This window comes from Octodon degus, unplaced genomic scaffold, assembly GCF_000260255.1.
Source record: "Octodon degus isolate 3935 unplaced genomic scaffold, OctDeg1.0 scaffold00009, whole genome shotgun sequence".
NCBI classification, from domain to species: domain Eukaryota; kingdom Metazoa; phylum Chordata; class Mammalia; order Rodentia; family Octodontidae; genus Octodon; species Octodon degus.
The window spans coordinates 6,514,498-6,532,583 of NW_004524585.1; the positions used below are offsets into that span (position 1 = coordinate 6,514,498).

At 36.8% G+C, this 18,086-nt stretch overlaps 1 protein-coding gene across 1 annotated transcript in view; it reads right to left on the minus strand.

Moving 5' to 3' along the window:
• The window catches only part of Dennd1b (DENN domain containing 1B), a 292,621-nt gene that overhangs the window by 12,961 nt on the left and 261,574 nt on the right, over nucleotides 1-18,086 (minus strand). The window contains exons 20-21 of the mRNA XM_023707369.1: nucleotides 16,982-17,038; nucleotides 15,772-15,876 (exon numbers count right to left, since the gene is read on the minus strand). Coding sequence (XP_023563137.1) covers nucleotides 15,772-15,876; nucleotides 16,982-17,038 — 162 coding nt within the window. The remainder of the gene's footprint in view (nucleotides 1-15,771; nucleotides 15,877-16,981; nucleotides 17,039-18,086) is intronic.

Sequence of the window (18,086 nt, forward strand, 5' to 3'; positions counted from 1 at the left end):
AATATGAGCAAAAAATACAGAACAATACATCCAACTATCACCCAATCTAATTCTTTTTGCTTCTAACATACAATAGGACTCATTTTTTTCTGTGGTGAGTGGTTATTGTAGTTGATAGAATAAAAATATTACCTGATATTTATGAAACTTCTAATGAACGTTGGAAGAACACATTGTGTTACTCTACTAACTCTAATGTCTAAATTATTTTATGGAGGTGGACATAATTATCACCATGTTATGGAACTGAGGGGTAAGAAGCTTGCACAAGTTAACAAAGTTGGTCAAGTTCAGAGACCCTTCATGTGGTACAGCTGGCATTCTGGCCCAGATCCTTACTACTACAAGCATCTTTACACTTCCATCTTGGTCTTTCCATTAAATAACGAGGGTGATGATTAACACACACAAGAGGAGAGTGACTACAAAGATTAATGAGGCGAAGTCTTTCAGAACTTGTAATCAACGGCCCTTTAGGAAGTCAGGAGGAAGCAAGCCATCTTGAACTGTGAATCCACAGAAGCAGGACATTGCAGAGGTTCAGTGGCCTTGAAAACCATACGTTACAGTAACACACACTGGGTCTTCACATGGCTGAAATGAACGGCGCAGACCTCCAGCCATGGTGCATTCCTTCGGTCCACATTGCCCTTCTAATTAATTAATGGAGCTTGTTTTAATTAATATTAAGTTGTGGTCCATCTGAGTATTTGACTAAAGGAATGATCATATGGGAATTTTAGAGGTAGAATGCTGGAAGTTAGAAGTGGCCCCAGTTATCAAGTCCTCTTGCTTATTGGGTCAGGAAGGTAACTTCTGAATTAAGAAGTTCGGTTTGGCCAGGTATAGTATCAAGATCATCCTAGGAATAAAATACTTTAGAATTCATTTCCCTATTGTTGATCAAACGTTATCCAAAACCCTATCCAATGCCGTCTGTCTACCACGCAACCTAAAAGCCTGTCTCTCACTGGAAAGTGTTCACAGGCTGAAAAAGGGCGTGCACTCAGTGTCCACCACTGTTGCAAATAGTATTTTTAAGCCAACTTTTAATATGCTGTTTAAATGGCACAGTTCAGATGCCATTTGATTATGTTAACTACAAGTATTTAAAATGCAATGTTTATTTTGATTTCTCTTTTTCTCCCAATCCCCTCTTCCCTTAAAACCTGCTTCCTCTCCTTATGTACAAAGCAGCTTTGTCTCCATGTTATCCTTTTATTGTTTTATTTATTTCCCTTCCTTTTCCCCTAAGCCCCTCCATAGTTCCTCTTTATTTTGAACATTTCCTATTACACAATACCTGTTATACACTTCGGCCCTTAATTACACTTAAGGTTTTTCACACCAGGGAAGCGATGCAGTGTTCACATACGTGTGACCAATTTATTTCATTTACAAGCATGATCATAAGGTGCACTAGTTTACCTAGAAATGTCTCAAGTTTACCTTTCTCTATGAGAGAGTAGTACTCCATTATATTTTTAAAAATACATCTTTTTAATCCATTACTCAGTTGAGGAGCATCTGGGTTGTTTACAAGATTTAGCAATTACAAGATATATTACATACAGGTACAAATTTCCTATAAGGGCCGGCGAGATAGCTCAGCGAACTAGGTGCCTGCTTAGGCAAGCGCAGGGCCTGGGTTTTCATCACTGGTACCACATGCTGCACTGGCCCCACCCCCAGGCACAGTGAGCCAGCGACTTGAGTCCCAGCATGTGGCGCATGCCTGTAATCCCATCACTGCAGAGGCTGAAAACAGAAGGATCACATGAGTCCAGGCTGTGCAGTGAGACCCTGCACAAAATACATTAAAAAAATTCCTATGATGAATATGATCATTATGTATATTAAATTGTACCAATAAACTTAATAATACAAATAAGAATAAAGTAAATAAAATCATAAAACTTTAAAAAAAGGAAATACAATGTTTATTTTTTCTGATCTTTAATATTTGAGAATGCAAATTTTACCAAAGACTTTATAGTAACTTTTCAGGACTGAGAGATTATTGGTCAGTATACCCTACGAGTTTGGTAAGATTATTAAATGGTATTCTTAAAAGAGCCTAAGTAAGTTAGTAACTCTTTAATAAGTGGAAATTTATTGCCATTTTACTTTTGCTGAGAGAGATTCAATATTTCAATATTTTCAAAAGGTTTCTTATTACATGACAAGTCCTTGTATTTTCATGATACACAAAACTGATTCTTCAGTAACCAATGTAAAGGTGATTTCTCTAGCTGACATAAATAATTTAAAAGTCAGCCTAACAAAGCCATATAATTTCCAATCATTTCAATAAACTATGTTTCCAGAAATTATTGAAGGATCAAAAATAGCTACAAAAATAATTACAGCTGCATTTTAGTTCTCAAATTTATCACAACAATGTAGAAGTACAAATGCATGTGTATGTATGGAATCACACATGTAAATAGAGAAAATTTAATTGAATGTAGCAAAAGTCTTAACAAAAATTACAATGATATTTTGGTCTCAAATTGAATACTAAAGAACACATTACAAATGACAAAGACGCTGATAAAGAGGCACACAGGGAACAGCTTTCTGCGAAACTACTAGTACCATTTCCTAACGTTAGGAAAAAACACAAAGGACTTTCAGAAAAGGTTGCAAACATAGGGACACTATTTTGAAACTGGCACGGGGGAACAGACTAATTTAAGATGTTAATGTAGTAGACACTGTTCTACATTACATATTAGGGAATATAATAATGTGTAGTAGATACAAATCTAGCTCAGATTATAATAAGATTCTATTACTCTCTTGTAGTTATATATCTATTGACATTTCAGGCAATCCCTCTCTCAGGGGACACTAACAGGCAGCAGGAGTAGCCCTCACAAAGAGAAGCTGTCTTTTCCTTTCATCAACACTAACATTGATCTCCAAGAAACTTTAAAAGCAGTTCTATACACAAAACCAGAAGAAAACTGTCATTTCTTTATCCTAAGATGCCTGAGAGAAAATAACAATTTGTCTACAAAAATTGGAGGCCTTTGCAATAGAGAACTGTTGTTAATCTAATCATAACCCTTGCTAATTAAAAAGGTATTAGGAAAAAAGTGAAACATAAGGAAAGCATGGAGAAAAAAAATTGTAGTCCTACGATTCCATACAGAGTCTAGATATTCATTACATTTACTAAACACAAAAACTGTGCATCATTGCATTTGTTTCAAAATTTTGTAACAAATAACAGAGTGGCAATAAATTTGAAGAGTAAAATCATAACATTAAGAGATATGTCTCAATTTAACACTATTTCAAAACATATGGACCATGTTTAAATAAATAAAATTAGCTTTCATTATATCTTTTATATGCTAAATATTGTTTAACAGAGATAAACATGTAGAAAAGAAACTGACTAGTTACTAAAAAAAATTCAGTTCTGAATTCTGTTTTTGATTGAATAGTGTTCCTGAACAGCTTTATGGCAATATAAGCGGCTCAACTCCATTGTGTGTCTAAGAAACAAATCTGAAAGGTGCTATAAATTTAACTGCCCTCTTCAGGAAAGCACTGGGTGACCTCCACTAGAGGGCACTCTTGTAATCCATAATTGAGTTTCTTTCTCTCCTTTTTAAAAATAACTTTAAGCATTAAGCAAATATGACATGTTGGAAATTAATATTTTTGCAACAGAGAAATAGTAAGAACACAATTTTATTTCTAATTAACAATAGGACACTAATATTTTTCAGAGTGTACCCAAAAAGACGTGAAGGAGAGGACTTGGGCAGACTGCTAAGTGCGCTTTCACGTGGGGGACTCTATGGGCATCTGAGAGGCGAGCGCGTTCACTTATTTCAACAAAGTTTTACCATTGGAAGCTTTCTGACAGAGTCACCCACTACATTAACCCAGCATTTTAACTGAATATTAACAGCATTTTAAAATTGTGCCAATATAAACAAAGCACGAAAAATGTATTACATTTGTGGGGTTTTTTTTCTAATTATGATTTGGCTAAACTTATGTGAATTATTTTGCAAAGCTTATTTTATAAAATTATTCTTTCTAATTATTTTCCATACACACAAGCTTCTCACCCTGAGTAATCTTTCTTGCTTTGTAATTTACCATCACTTCCTTCATGGTCAGAAGTGAGGGGCACTCCTGAGACCCTGTAAAACCTGGCTACGCCATTTCTTTGCTGGCTGGTAAGGAAAATCTATATAATGAACCATATATATCCAAAGACCACAAAAGGGGTATCACTTTCTGAAGTCTGTCCTCTAGGCAAACACTGTGTTTAATTATATTTGATACCTGTAATTCACAAATTTCTGTGCAGGAGTTTGTTAACTACATTACCATCAACTAAACCCTGCAAGTGTGAATATCTTAGTTTTTATCAGAAACTAAGAAATTTCAGTTAATTTAAGTTTTATCTTTTCCTATAAGTTTTTCAGAAACTTAATTTTATTTGGAGGATTTTAAAATATATTATCTGTAAAATACATTATCTGAATGCTAATCACTTTTACATTATGCATTACATTGGAATTCCTACTCAACCAGAATATGACTTTGCTTACACATTTTTGCACAGGGGCCAGGGGCTCAATCCCCGGGTCTGCTGTGCCGCCCCGCCCTTGGGGCACACTGAGAAGGCAACTGAGACAGGGTGTGGTGGCATTCGCCTGTAACCCCAGCTCTTGGGAGGCTGTAAGCACGTGGATCACTATGAGTCTGATCTAGTAGTGAGACCCTGAACACCCTGCAAACCCTTCCCTAAAATGCAAAAAACAAAACAAAACAAATTTTTTCAAGCTAAAATGCAGTATAACATAAAAGCACTTTTATAAAGATGAAAGTATACTATTTATCAATCATAAAGGGGGGCTGGGGAGATGGCTCAGTGGAATAAGCGCTTCCCCAGCAAGCGCAAGGGTCTGAGTTCAATCCCCAGTTCCGCAAAAAAAAAAAAAAAAAAAAAGAAACACAGTTTACTTATAGTTAAAACAATACAGGTTTATTTTGGGACCGGGGAGATAGCTCAGTTGAATAGTTGCTTGCCTGGCAAACACAAGGACCTGAGTTCAATCCCCAGCTCTGGAAAAAAAAAATCATAAAGTAAGCTATAACCATTATGAACTATTCCTTAAACCTATTAGAAGGATTTATAATCCATTTAATACATAGACTCAAAAAGACAGAAAAGTTCCTTTTTCACGTTGGTATACAACATTGCATAATGAATGCAAATAGAAAAAGCACATAAACGGTATTTTATGATGAACATATCTCATTTGTGTATTCAAAATATAACTTCATTTCTCAAACTAAATCTGTATGTTACACTACATATTAAAAATAAGGGGCCAGGGAGGTGGCTTAGTAGAATAAGCGTCTCCCTGGCAAGCGCAAGGGCCTGAGTTCAATCCCTGGTTCCACACCCCCCCACAAATAAAAATAATTAAATAAAAATAGATGTCTACTAGTTTGATAGTGCTACTCCATTTGTAGACAATTATGAATATTAACCATATTTCTATTTGTTCGACATTATATTTGAACTATATTCAAGCATATTTACTAAGAGGCACATTACATCATTTCACATTACAAATAAAAAGTCTTACATTCTTATTTTCTCGCCCTGCTTTTACCTCACCCACTGAATAAGTAGAAGACCTAAGCAGACTGCTATTTGCTCCAGACAAGGAACAGTTAAAAGTGGTATGTGTGCCAGGGCTTTAAAAGAGCTTAACAACAAAAAGCTTCAATCCTCCACTTTCACTAGGTCTCACTGCAGTGAGTTTGCCTTGCTCAGGGCCATCCATCTGTTAGTGTCGACTTGTAATGAAGCTGAGCTCTCCTGCTTGGGCACTAATGCAGGGGTGTGTGTGTGGGGGGGTGATGCAGACACACACAAATACATATATATATTATGCTATAATTGCTAAACTAAGAATGGCTCAGACTATTAAAAGTGGAATAATACACTTACATAAACATTGTATACGATTTAAAGGAATTTTTATTCTTACAAGATGCTAATAATTTAAACATAATTTCAGTTCAAAAACAAAAGTCTAAATATTTTTAAGTCTTTAATGTTTTATTTTAAAATAAAACCGATGAAAGAAGGTAGTACACAGGATTAAAAGACTTGTGCACCATGACCAGTGGCAGTATTCTCTCTGGACTCAACTGGCCCTATTTTCAATAAAGCCAGAGGAGTATCCTTTCCCTGGAGTCCTGTTAGGCTGGGGCTGCTGTTAGAACTGTCATCTTCACACAAAAGGGAAAAGGGTTGGGGCTTACAAATGGGAAGCCTAATTGGGAGATCTTCATGGCTGTACCCCTGACATTTACTTAAGCCTCATCAACAAAACAGAAAATAACCATACTAATTAGCAGACCGGCACACAAATTACGGTTTGTTGGGGGTGGACTGTAGATTCAATATATTCTAATGATGAGCTAAGTAATAGAACACAGGCCTAAAACAGGAGATACTTAGATTCTTTTTTCTATTTAGCAACCAGATTAATTTTAACTTCTAAATACATTCTTGGAATTCAAATTATCACCATCGCATTTTCATCTTTATAAAATAGATGAAAATCAAGTCACTGGTGTGTCTTACTGGAAACTAGAAACACAATGTTCTTTGTACAGCTAACACCCTCCCTCCTCCTGTTTTCTTTTTTTTTGCCTCCTCCTTCTTCCTTTAGCGCTGGAGGTCCAACTCCAGGGTGCTCTACCACTGATTTACATTTTCAGCCTGTTTTACTTTTTGTTTCTAGACATGGTCTTACTAGGTTTTCCAGGCTGGGCTCAGTCCTGAGAACCCAGCCTTGTGAGTAGCTGAGATTACAGGCCTACATCACCACGACCAGCAAGGTCCGTATTTGAAGTAGATAATCAAATGGACGATGAATAGGAATCAAGTCCCTATTCATTACTTAATTTTACTGACAATAAAACAACATACAAAGATCTTACAAAAGTATAAACAGAGACTTCTCAGTACAATAAGCTATACATTGCTTTTCAAATCACATACTGGGATCTACAGCCAGTCAACTCTACTTAAAATGGAGAGGGGTAATTTTAGAAGTCCCCGTTACTTTGGTGACTAGATGATTATTAGTGATTTTGGACAGTATCTACCAAGAATATTATGTAGTACCATCGATACAAAAAGCCTGGTTCTCAAGATACACACAAATGAACAATTACCAATTATTGACTGTTGTGCAGAAAATATGGCATTTTAGATACATTCTCTGTAACGCCCAGGGCATCCTGAGAAAGTAATGAGCATTGTTATTCTCATGCACAAAGTAAGGCCAGGGGCACTGTGTTGGTACAACTGCTAAATGCTAGTAGGTACCTTTCCAAAGTCAAGTTCTGTCTGTCTCTAACTCCAGAACTTTACCTCTAACTGACCCTCCTCCACAAGCACATCACAAAACACAAAGCTACCACAGTAGTGGCTAAGTATTTAAATTCTAGAATACAACTGTCTGCTTTTGGATTCCTACTGTGCCATTTATCACCTGTAGAATTGGGGAACATATTTTAATCTCTTATTCTGTTCCCCTGATTTTTATTTATTTTTTTAGGCAGAACTGGTGATTGAACTCAGGCCCTTGCGCTTGCCAGGGAAGCGTTTATTCTACTGAGCCATTTCCCTGGCCCCTGTTTCCCTGTTTATAAATCTGAAAACAGAGATAAATGGATGGCTATGAATTTCAAATGAATCACATAATACAGACAGACACAACCTCACCGTTATGAAGAAACTGTCCATATTCCCCATGTTTTACAAAGCTCTCCTAGTATCCTTTTATGTGATTTCAGTCTATAAAACCAAGGTCTAGAAAACAGAATATGGAAATTATCTGGATCATCAAATTCCAAAGGTTCCTGCTTGGTTCTGTTCATTAAATTCACCATGTGGAAAATCTTTTAGGACAATCTGGAGGAAAAATCAAATATAAGAAGGGACCCAGAGAATGAACCCTTTTGATAAAAACCTGAAAGCCAAGTTCTGACATAGAAAGTAATGCTAATCTTCCAATTCAATGATCCTTACAGAGGAAAAAAGAATTATATTTTTAAACTTATTTATACTTGTAGACATCTTTGTTCTTTAAGCAGTTCAATTCTCAGATGAGAACTAAGACACGGCCTAGGAAATTATGCTGTCTTTGAGTCAGGTATTAAGAAACCTGAGATTTTAAATAACAGAAACTATACAGAAGAGGTCAAACAAAGAAAACCAAATTTTATCTCCTAAAACAGATTCTTGCCTCTTTGCCAGTGATGGCAAACCTTTCTTTCTTTCTTTAGAATAATGTATTTAGTACAGCATCTAGAGGGTCTCACCACACAGATAGGACTTGCAGCGAGTGATCCTCCTGTTTTCAGCCTCCCACGCGCTGGAATTATAGGCACGTGCCACTACGCCCAGTCTCAGTTGCCATGTCAGCCCACCCCACGGTGGGGCCAGAATTGCACTCTGGGGGTCAAACCCAGGTCACGGAGCCTGCCTAAGCAGACACTTTAGTTCACTGAGTTATCTGACTGGCCCTTGAGGCAAACCTTTAAGAAACAAGTGCCCAAACTGCAGCCTCAACCCCACTTATTTGTTACAAGGCACAAGCATTGGAATTAAACCTGAGCACGGAGGTTTTAGTTTAGAAAAAACCACACACAACAGGGCAGGCCCACGCTGGCACACTGGGGCCCACGTGTGCCAGAGCACCCCACTGCTGCTCCAGGAGGTGCCTCTACCAGAATACAAACTCTTAGGATGGCGGATTCATCCGTGGATCTGAAGCATCCTCTCTGCTTCCTAGAGTACTGTGCAATTCCCAAGCAACTCTGAAAACCAAGCTGTGCCTTTTACGAACCAAAGCAGCTGTGCTTTTCTCCTCCTTTTTGCTCCTGACCAAGACAATGAGTATTAAGAGCTTCTTACTCTAAACTTTCACCTGCCTTAAGTCTTATCTACTCAAATATATTTTATTTATACTTTGAGCTTTTATTCTGATTCCCTGGAAATATTAAATTACTTAGGGGAAATAAGTATAAGTAAATAAATAAACATTACTGTCTCCAAAGTACATATTGATCTCCAGTTTCTGCTGGAAGCCACATCTCACATTTCCTAGAAATGCTTACATATTTAGTTGAAAATCTTAAGATTCTGGAACCATAGTATTATGACAAGTGGAAAGGTAAAGTAACAGAACTCAGATTTAGAAATCACTAAACAATGTCTATATGGCTCCGGCTGATTTTTTGTCTCTTCTAATTTTGATTCAATGAATAGGATTGAATTATATCCAAGAAAACCAAATAGGCTCTACAATTGGACTACAAAGGAGGGACAGCAAACCGTGAGTGATTGTTCTTTATTTCCTTGCACAACATGCAAATAATATTCTTGAAGTTTACTTCCACTTGTCGTTTTTATGTTTGTGGAAGTAGCTCCACCCTCTGGTGAGAATAAAGGCAACGGGAACTCGTTGGGGTAGGCTGGCATGAAATGTACCTACATTTCCATTTGTGGCACAAAGATCTAACTTCCAGGAATTTAAAAATACAGACTTAAATCTCTTTTTTTTTAATTTCTGAGACAACTTTAGGGGCAACAGCATTATATAGGCATTAAAAGTAGTAGACATCTTGAGAGATACTGTCGCAGGCCTCAGAACTGCTCCCCCTGCTCACCCTACTTAGCCCCACCTCCTTCAACCTCCCTCCCAGGTCCTTGCAAAGAGGATCTCTACTCCAGCTTGGAATTTATTGAAGCAAGGCATAATGCCTGGCCCACGTGGGCTGATTACATTCTTCTAGAAGAAACTGGATTCTGGAATTTCTGTACATTTCTAATACCTGCTTCAACCAAAACCCATAGGATTTATGCTAGGAATACAGAGAAGCAAAGCAGCCAAATCCCAGAACGCACAGCAGACAGAGAGAGCAGACCAGACAGTGGGGTGCCGGTGGAAAGAGTGCAAGGGGGAGAGGAGGGAGAGGAGGAAGAGGGAGGAGGAGGAAGAAGAATATATGGGCACACAGGGGAAGGGGGGCATTCTTGCCTGACACATTTTCCATTTAGCTACAGTCCTGCCAGAGGAATACATATATTCCTGTACTTGGCTGTCCTAAGGAATATTTGAATCCTTACAATACATGTCCTGATATTGTCTTATTGCATTTGCGCAAATTGACAAATACTATGAAATTACACAATTCAAATTAAGGATAAGCTAACATTCAATTTGAATGTACCATATTCTATTTTTATAAAATAAACTGTTGTCCATAAATAGGGTGCTGTCTCAGAGCATAAACTAAACAATTGAAAGACGTAAAATTAGCATGGGTTTTAGGGAATCTTAGGCAAAAAAGGTAAGAGTGGAAAGTAGCAAAAAAAAAAAAAAAAAAAAAAAAAAAAAAAAAAAGCCAGAGGCAAAATTTTAACTCTTCCATATATATGAATTTGAAACTAAAGAATGAAATTTCAATTACAGAAAAAGTACAAATAAAAATTAAGCTATATTAAACATTAAGTCACAAACCATTAGAAATATGAACTCTTAAAATATCTGTTTAAATATATACATATTAGAACACATATAGATATGTATATATAGTGGCATATATATGGCATATACATGTTTCCTGAAACAAAGATATTTCACATAAAAGTTTTTATGAAGATATAATCAACATCTGAATTATAATTCTAAATGGTTAACAAACTCTCCTTTAAACTCCTCTAAAGAAATTCTCCCTTATACTATAAATTGCTAATAAATGCAAATAGCGATATTATAACAAATAATGGTCCTGAGGATTTAGTGTAAGATTTAGTACAAGGGCTGGGGGATACAGTGCAACAGCATAAATGCCTGCCTGGAAAGTGCAACACCCTGTGTTCCATCCCAGGACAGGGAAAGAAAAGGCTTACTATGAGGATACAGTAGATACAACTTTTAATCTTGTAATTTTTCCACTTTATACAATCCTTTTTAGTAAGAAGAAGTGTGCAAGGATCACTGCTGACAAACTGTTGGAAATGTACTAAGACAGCAGCTTGTAGGTATTCCTACCGCAGTGACACCAACAGTTACGAAGGTGATGGGATGTGATTTTCTCCATTGTAATAATCACTTCATGAAGGATATCAAAACATGCTGTGCCCCCAACCATATGCAATAGGAATATAAGGAGCTGAACAAAGTTCTCTTAAAACTGAAATTTAAGGAAACAATTTCTTCAATTTAATGTTCTCTTTTATCTGAGAAGATCAAATAGGAACCAAAAAATCTCATTTTTCATGTAAAAACCTTTCACCATGCAAATATAATCATACATTATTAAGCCAGTATACAATTTACAAAAAAATTTAAGATGTCAAAACTTGAAAACAGAAGAATTCATCATACTGATGACAAAAGAAAAACCAGCAAAATCAACAACAAACCTGTCATTAGTTTACAAGTTAATAAATATTCCCCATCCAGTGCCTGTGGCCAGCAAAGCTTGCTATAATGTAGAATAATTACTCCATGCAGGGCTTATCTTAGGCCACATAATCAGTACTCACTAACAATATGCTGTGATGAAGCAATTCTGACCTATGGAAGTAGCAGCTGAATAAATGGAAAAATCAGAGAAAATAATTACAAATATAGTTCCACAAAGGGGGAAGATTTTTATGTTTTCCTTCTGTTTATAACTGGTAACTACAAGTGCCTCAAACATGACAGATCTTGAACTATCAAATGAGTAGGATCTTCTTACAAAGTTCTAGCTTTAGTGCAGTTTTTTCGGCCCTTGCCCGTACATATAGACTGCAGGGTTAAGTGTCCTCTCCAAGCCTTAGTGCTAACAATGGGACAACTACAGGATCTGGAAGACTGATTAGGCCTCAAGGGCTCCACCCCGACAAGCGGGGCTGGCTCCTTATGAAAGGGCCAGTCAGCTCCCCCGTGTTCCCTGGCCCTTCTGCCTTCTGCCATGTGATGACAATACAGTGCCAACGCCTTTACCTTGGACTTCTCTGCTTTCATGAATTTATGTTCTTCATAAGCCACTGAGACCCATCTCAGGCATCTCAGGCATTCTGCTACAGCAGCACACAGAGCAGGACAAAGATGCACCGAGACACTCCATGGCCATATATACTTTGCAGTATCAGGCTAAGCATTATACATGGAGTTCTGCCCACTCTGTTCCACTTTGACCACAACACAAGAGGCAAATGATGTGATGATCATTCTGACTGTCAGCTTTCTCATCTATAAACCTTGACAAATAAAGTGCTATACTCCTGGTTCTATAATTCATCATTTGTACATCCATTTAAGAATTATTATTTTTTCTATTTATGTATTTGGTACAGAGTTTCACTATGCAGCTTGGACTCATAGAGATCTTCCTGTTTTCAGCCTCCCCAGTTCTGGGATTACAGGCAACCACCACACATGGACTCAGTCTCAGGCTCAGTGCACCGCGGGGGCAGGGCCAGCGCAGCATGCAGCACCGGGGACAGTACCCTGGTCCCTTTGCTTGCCAAAGCACGTGCTTAGTTTGCTGAGTTATCTTGTTGGCCTAAGAATTATTTTTAACCACTTATCAATCCATCATTTAAATATAGGATGACCAAAATTTGCATATTTATCAATTTTACAAAATTACAGTAAAAATAATCATGACAAATTTGTCAAATTTATTCAATATGAGAATCAACTGGTTAAAGTCATACCTGCCTGAATGATGCTCAGCATGATCAGTACTTAAGCAAATGCACTGCCTGAGAGAAGCACAGGGTAGTGTTAGGCATTAAAGTTGGTTTCCTAAGGGCAACTTCTGATGTGATCTGGTCTATGCAAATTTTCTTGGTTAAAACCACATATTTTGATACCTAATGAGGGACACATTTTTGCTATGATCTCTGCCATTTGGGACAAAATTTTAAGTAACATCAGCATTAGCATCTATGAACACATAAGCTTTATATATTCAATGCAAAGAAAATAACTTTAGAATTAGATGGACACATACACATATAGACGCCAACTTGTGGTAACTGTTTCTTTCAGATGGTAAGGAAGCCATAATCTTTCTGCTGAAGCCATATTTCCACTTTGGATTTCCCAGCCAGTGATACGTGTGACGTGATGCTCTTTCGCGCCACTGGGCAGGGTAGTGATCTACAGCTGCCAGTCAGGCCCGCAGTCGGGAGGCTGAAGAGGGCTGCGGCACCCTGTGTGCTAGGCTTTGATGTTAAGTGTATTTCAAGTTCTGATATTTTTAGCTGAAAAAGTTTACATTGGATTTATGAGGGTACAACCCCAGTAGAAGTTTGTTTGGTAGTTCACTAATTTCTTTATTATTATTATTTTTTAATAATTTTATTGAGAAACAAATAGCAGTGAGACAGTTTCAAAACTGATTAGTAGGACGGTTTCAATAATTAATACACTGCATATTGTTGTCTTAGTGGTTATTCATTGTACAAGATGCAGACATGGTATCCTCCTGTCCACAAACATTGTTAGAACAAATCTTTCTATTCATTGAATTAAGAGAAAGTAGCTGTATATCTTTTTTTTTTTTTTTTTTTTTTTTTTGGTGGAACCAGTGATTGAACTCAGGTCCTTGCACTTGACAGGCAAGCGCTTATTCTACTGAGCTATCTCTCTGGCCCAAGTATATCTATCCTAACTATTTTGAATATACAGATACAAAATGGTCATTCATTTGTATCCCCTTTTTTTGTTTAGTTTTGTCAGAGAAGGGTATTCCATTGTCATTTAAATATTGTAGGTGTGTGAACGCAGCAAAATATTCCAATATAGTCCAGTAGTCAGTAATAGTAGTGGGTTTTCTGTAGGACTGGCAATGTCAGAAGTTGTTGACTTGAGCCTTTTACAGCTCAGCATATTAATATGGCTTGACTTTTTATACTTCATTTCTATACTTTTCTGCTGGATGATTAAGACCAAGATAAAGCAAGACCTATACAACAAGAAATGTAAAAACTTTTTTCTTTCTCTCTTTTTTTTTTTTTTTTTTCGGAACGAGGGATTAAACTCAGGCCCTCTACTGAGCCATCTCCTGGGCCCCCACTAATTTCTATAGACTGTTTCAGTGATCAAACTTTGATGTATGAATTTCACCGTATTTCTGGAGTTAAGGAAATCTGTGGTTTCCCATATATCACCAAACTATTCACATTCTATGGCAACTACCTATTTAACTGTATGTCTTCCCTAGTGGATTATAAGCTACATGATAAAATAAAGGCTGAATACTCCTTAACTGAAAATCTTGGAAAGAGAAATGTTTCAGACTTGGGATTTTTGAAGATTTATATTCATATAAAATGACAAATAGTGAGGATGAGACTCATGTCTAAACATAAATTCATTCTATTTCATATACCTTATACATACAGCCTGAAGGTGATTTTATTTGATATTTTTATAAATATTATAGCATGTATGTGTTTCAAATGCAACAAGTCACATACAGTTAAGTGTACAATTTTCCACTTGTGGCACCATGTTGATGCTCAAAAGCTTGGGTTTTGATTTTCGAATTTGCGATGCTTAGCTAGAGTCCGAGGCTGGTGTCAGGAGCACATGGTGCCGATCACTGGCTGGAGTCCACCTGCTCTTCTCTTTAACCATTATAGCAGGCTTTCTTATCATAAGGTAAATAAGTAATGGGCACAAAGTCTTGCTAAATAGTCAGATAAATCACATAATTTCATTTTTTTAACTTTTAACTTTATCATTTAATTTTTAAAAATAATTTTATTGAGAAACAAATAGCAATGAGACAGTTACAAAACCGATTACTAGCACAGTTTCAATAATTAATATACTGCATATTGTTGTCTTAGTGGTTATTCATTTTACAAGACACAGATATGATATCCTGTCCAAACACTATTAGAACAAATCTCTCTATTCACTGAATTAAGAGAATGCAGCTGTATATCTATCCTCACTATTTTGAATATACAGATACAAATGGTCCTTCATTTATATGCCCTTTTTTGTTTAGTTTTGTCGAGAAGAGTATTCAATTGCCATTTAAATACTGTAGGTGCAGGAATTCAGCAAAATATTTCAATATAGTCCAGTAGTCAGTAATAGTAGTGGGTTATCCGTAGGACTGGCAGTGTCAGAAGTTGTTGACTTGAGCCTTTTACAGCTCAGCATATTAATATGGTTTTACTTTTTATACTTTGTTTTTATACTTTTCTGCTGGATCCTTAAGACCAAGATAAAGCAAGACCTATACAACTAAAAATGTAACTTTTGTATCTGACAAGGTCAGTCAAATCCCCTTAGGATTTACCCTGAAACCACGTATAGCACCTTGTACATCTTTTGTCAGTGTCAACCATCTGGATGAGTCATGGCCATTGCTTGACCAATGTGCTCTCTGTGAAAGCCTGAGAGAATTTTTTCTCTCCATGTGACTCTCCTTAGGCACACTCCACATCATTGATCACTTTCTTCTGTGGCCCCATAATCTCCTTGATCAGAAAATATGGGACACAACTGAGTTACAGGATGTTACAGAAGATTCTCCTATGTCCTGAGTCCTCACTGACCTTGGAAGGCTAGGGCCAAACTGTTGGCTGTCCTTCCACAGACCCAGTAGAAATTCAGAAGATTATCAATATCTACTTTGAGAATAATTTCAGACTATGGAGGCAGAAAGAATAAACACCCTTACCTGGGCAAGTGTATGCTCTTCCAGGCTTGATCCCTTCTCACTGTGTGACATGTAAGCTGGTGTACATTGTGCAGCTCCTGAACAGGCACTACAATCTTCATTTTCCTACACGTAAAAAATTACAAATGATTATTATAGAGTAGCCTTTCTATTCCTAAAGTTATCTGATAAATAGAAAGCATCTGAAATATGTGCACAGAACATTAGATACAAGCTTAATATTTAGGAAGAAACTGCATTTTTCTGTATTATGAGCCAATAATTTCCCAAATGATCTTCAAGGTTTTTTGTTGTTGATTTGTTTTGTTCTGTTTTGTTTTCTGTACCAGGAATCAAACTCATGACCCTGCACTTGCTTCGCAGGCGCTTAGGTCGCTGAGCTATCACCTAAGCCCCATCTTTGGTTATTTTGGATAATTTAAACAAGATTTGTTGTGAGATAATTTGTTCTGCATTACTATCACTGGGATTAGGGAGAATGTTTCCTTCAAAGGTAAAATTCAAAACCACAATGAATAATAACATCGTCAGTTTTAACCAGGTGTGGTGGTGCACATCTGTGACCCCAGCTCTTGGGAGGCTGAGGCAGGAGGATTGCTGAGAGTTTGAGACCAACCTAGGCTACAAAGTAAGCTCAAGGCCAGCTTTAACAGCATAGCAAGACCCTATCTCAAAAAGAGCCCCCCACAAAAAAAATCTACAAAAATATACAATGTAAAGAAACCAAACATACATAAAAATTTGCATACTTGCAACACTCATAGATTTAAATATAAATCCTCATATAAAATATTTTGTATATAAAGAAACTTTTTCAATTTAAAATGCTGGAAAAAGCCTACAAAATAAATGATGGCATTCCGAGATTAATTCTATGCCAGTGATATCTTTTATTTAAAAAAATCTCAGCTTGTAGCAAAAACTTCAATTGTGATATCAAAGCAATTAACTTTATGAAAACACACATCCTGCTAAAGTATCTTTAAAGATCTCTACAGTTCTGTGATAAAATATGCACACAATAAGGTGATTATTCAGGGGATGCATATAGAACGCAGACAGTTGCCAGAGGGCTTGTTATAGAAAATGCATTCTTGAACAAAGGGATAATCATATTTCAAAAGTCACTAAAAAATAAATCTCATGTGGTATATAAAGAGTAATCTTCAAGCTAACATAAGAAGCCAGATAGAATAAAAATATGGTGTACCTTGTGTTTTAGCTTACTCTTCACTTCCTTTATTCCCAGTTTTGCATGAATTTTTGCCTGAAAAATAATTATAAATATTTCTGGTTTAGAAGTGTTCTGTTATAAATCTGTAAAAGAATATTCAATGAAAATTACCGCCTATTCTTATTGTTTAGCAAAGAAGCAGATTATAATTTAAAACTATTCATGGGAATATTATCCATTTATTTTTTATTATACCTATAAGTTGGTTAAAAATGTGATTACCTTCTGCTTACATGTAAATACACTAAGGCTAATGTCCAGGCTATTTTGGCCCCTAAAGTATAAAGAACACACAGGGACTCAAATAGACTTTTCAGTCTTGAAATTATAACAAATTAGGGCAAAAAGAAATTACAGCACAGCACCAAGTTATTTCAGCAAACATTTAAATCTGAAGAAACTCAGGTAAATACGCAAAGCTTTATTAAAGTACTTTACAGGCACACAGAGATTTTTATTAGCAAAGCCACTTTGATATGGCTATCTTATAAAATAGATTTTTCTGGGAGAAGTTAGGAGTTGTTTAACAATCTGAATCCTATACTCATGTCCTGCTGGAATTCGGCCCCAGTATCTGAGCGGCCCTGCTGTGAACCCTGTGAAGTAAAACCTAAGACAACTGGAGCTTCCCAAAAGCCTCAGCCTTTGTGTCACTTGAAATGTCCACTTGCGGTGGCCAAAGAACAGAAAAGGATTTATTCTGTTTTTGTTCCCAAACATAAAACTGTGTGCTGGGTGCCTGGCATGCATGATCTCACTTAGTCTTCACAACGACTCCATTATTGTCATATTTTACAAATAAGCAGTGTGGCTCAAGGAATAAATCCATAGAGCTCAGTTTCAAAACTAATTATAAAGCCTATCCCCTTTCCTTCTCAAAGAGGAAGGAGGAAAAGCACTTTTAAAAATATGTGCTAGAAATCACCCAACAACAAATGTTGGAGAGGCTGTGGGGAAAAAGGAACCTTCTGCACTGCTGGTAGGAGTGTAGACTGGTGCAACCGTTATGGAAATCAGTATGGAGACTCCTTAGAAAAGTTGGTCTGGAAATCCCCTTTAAACCAGCTATTCCTCTACTGGG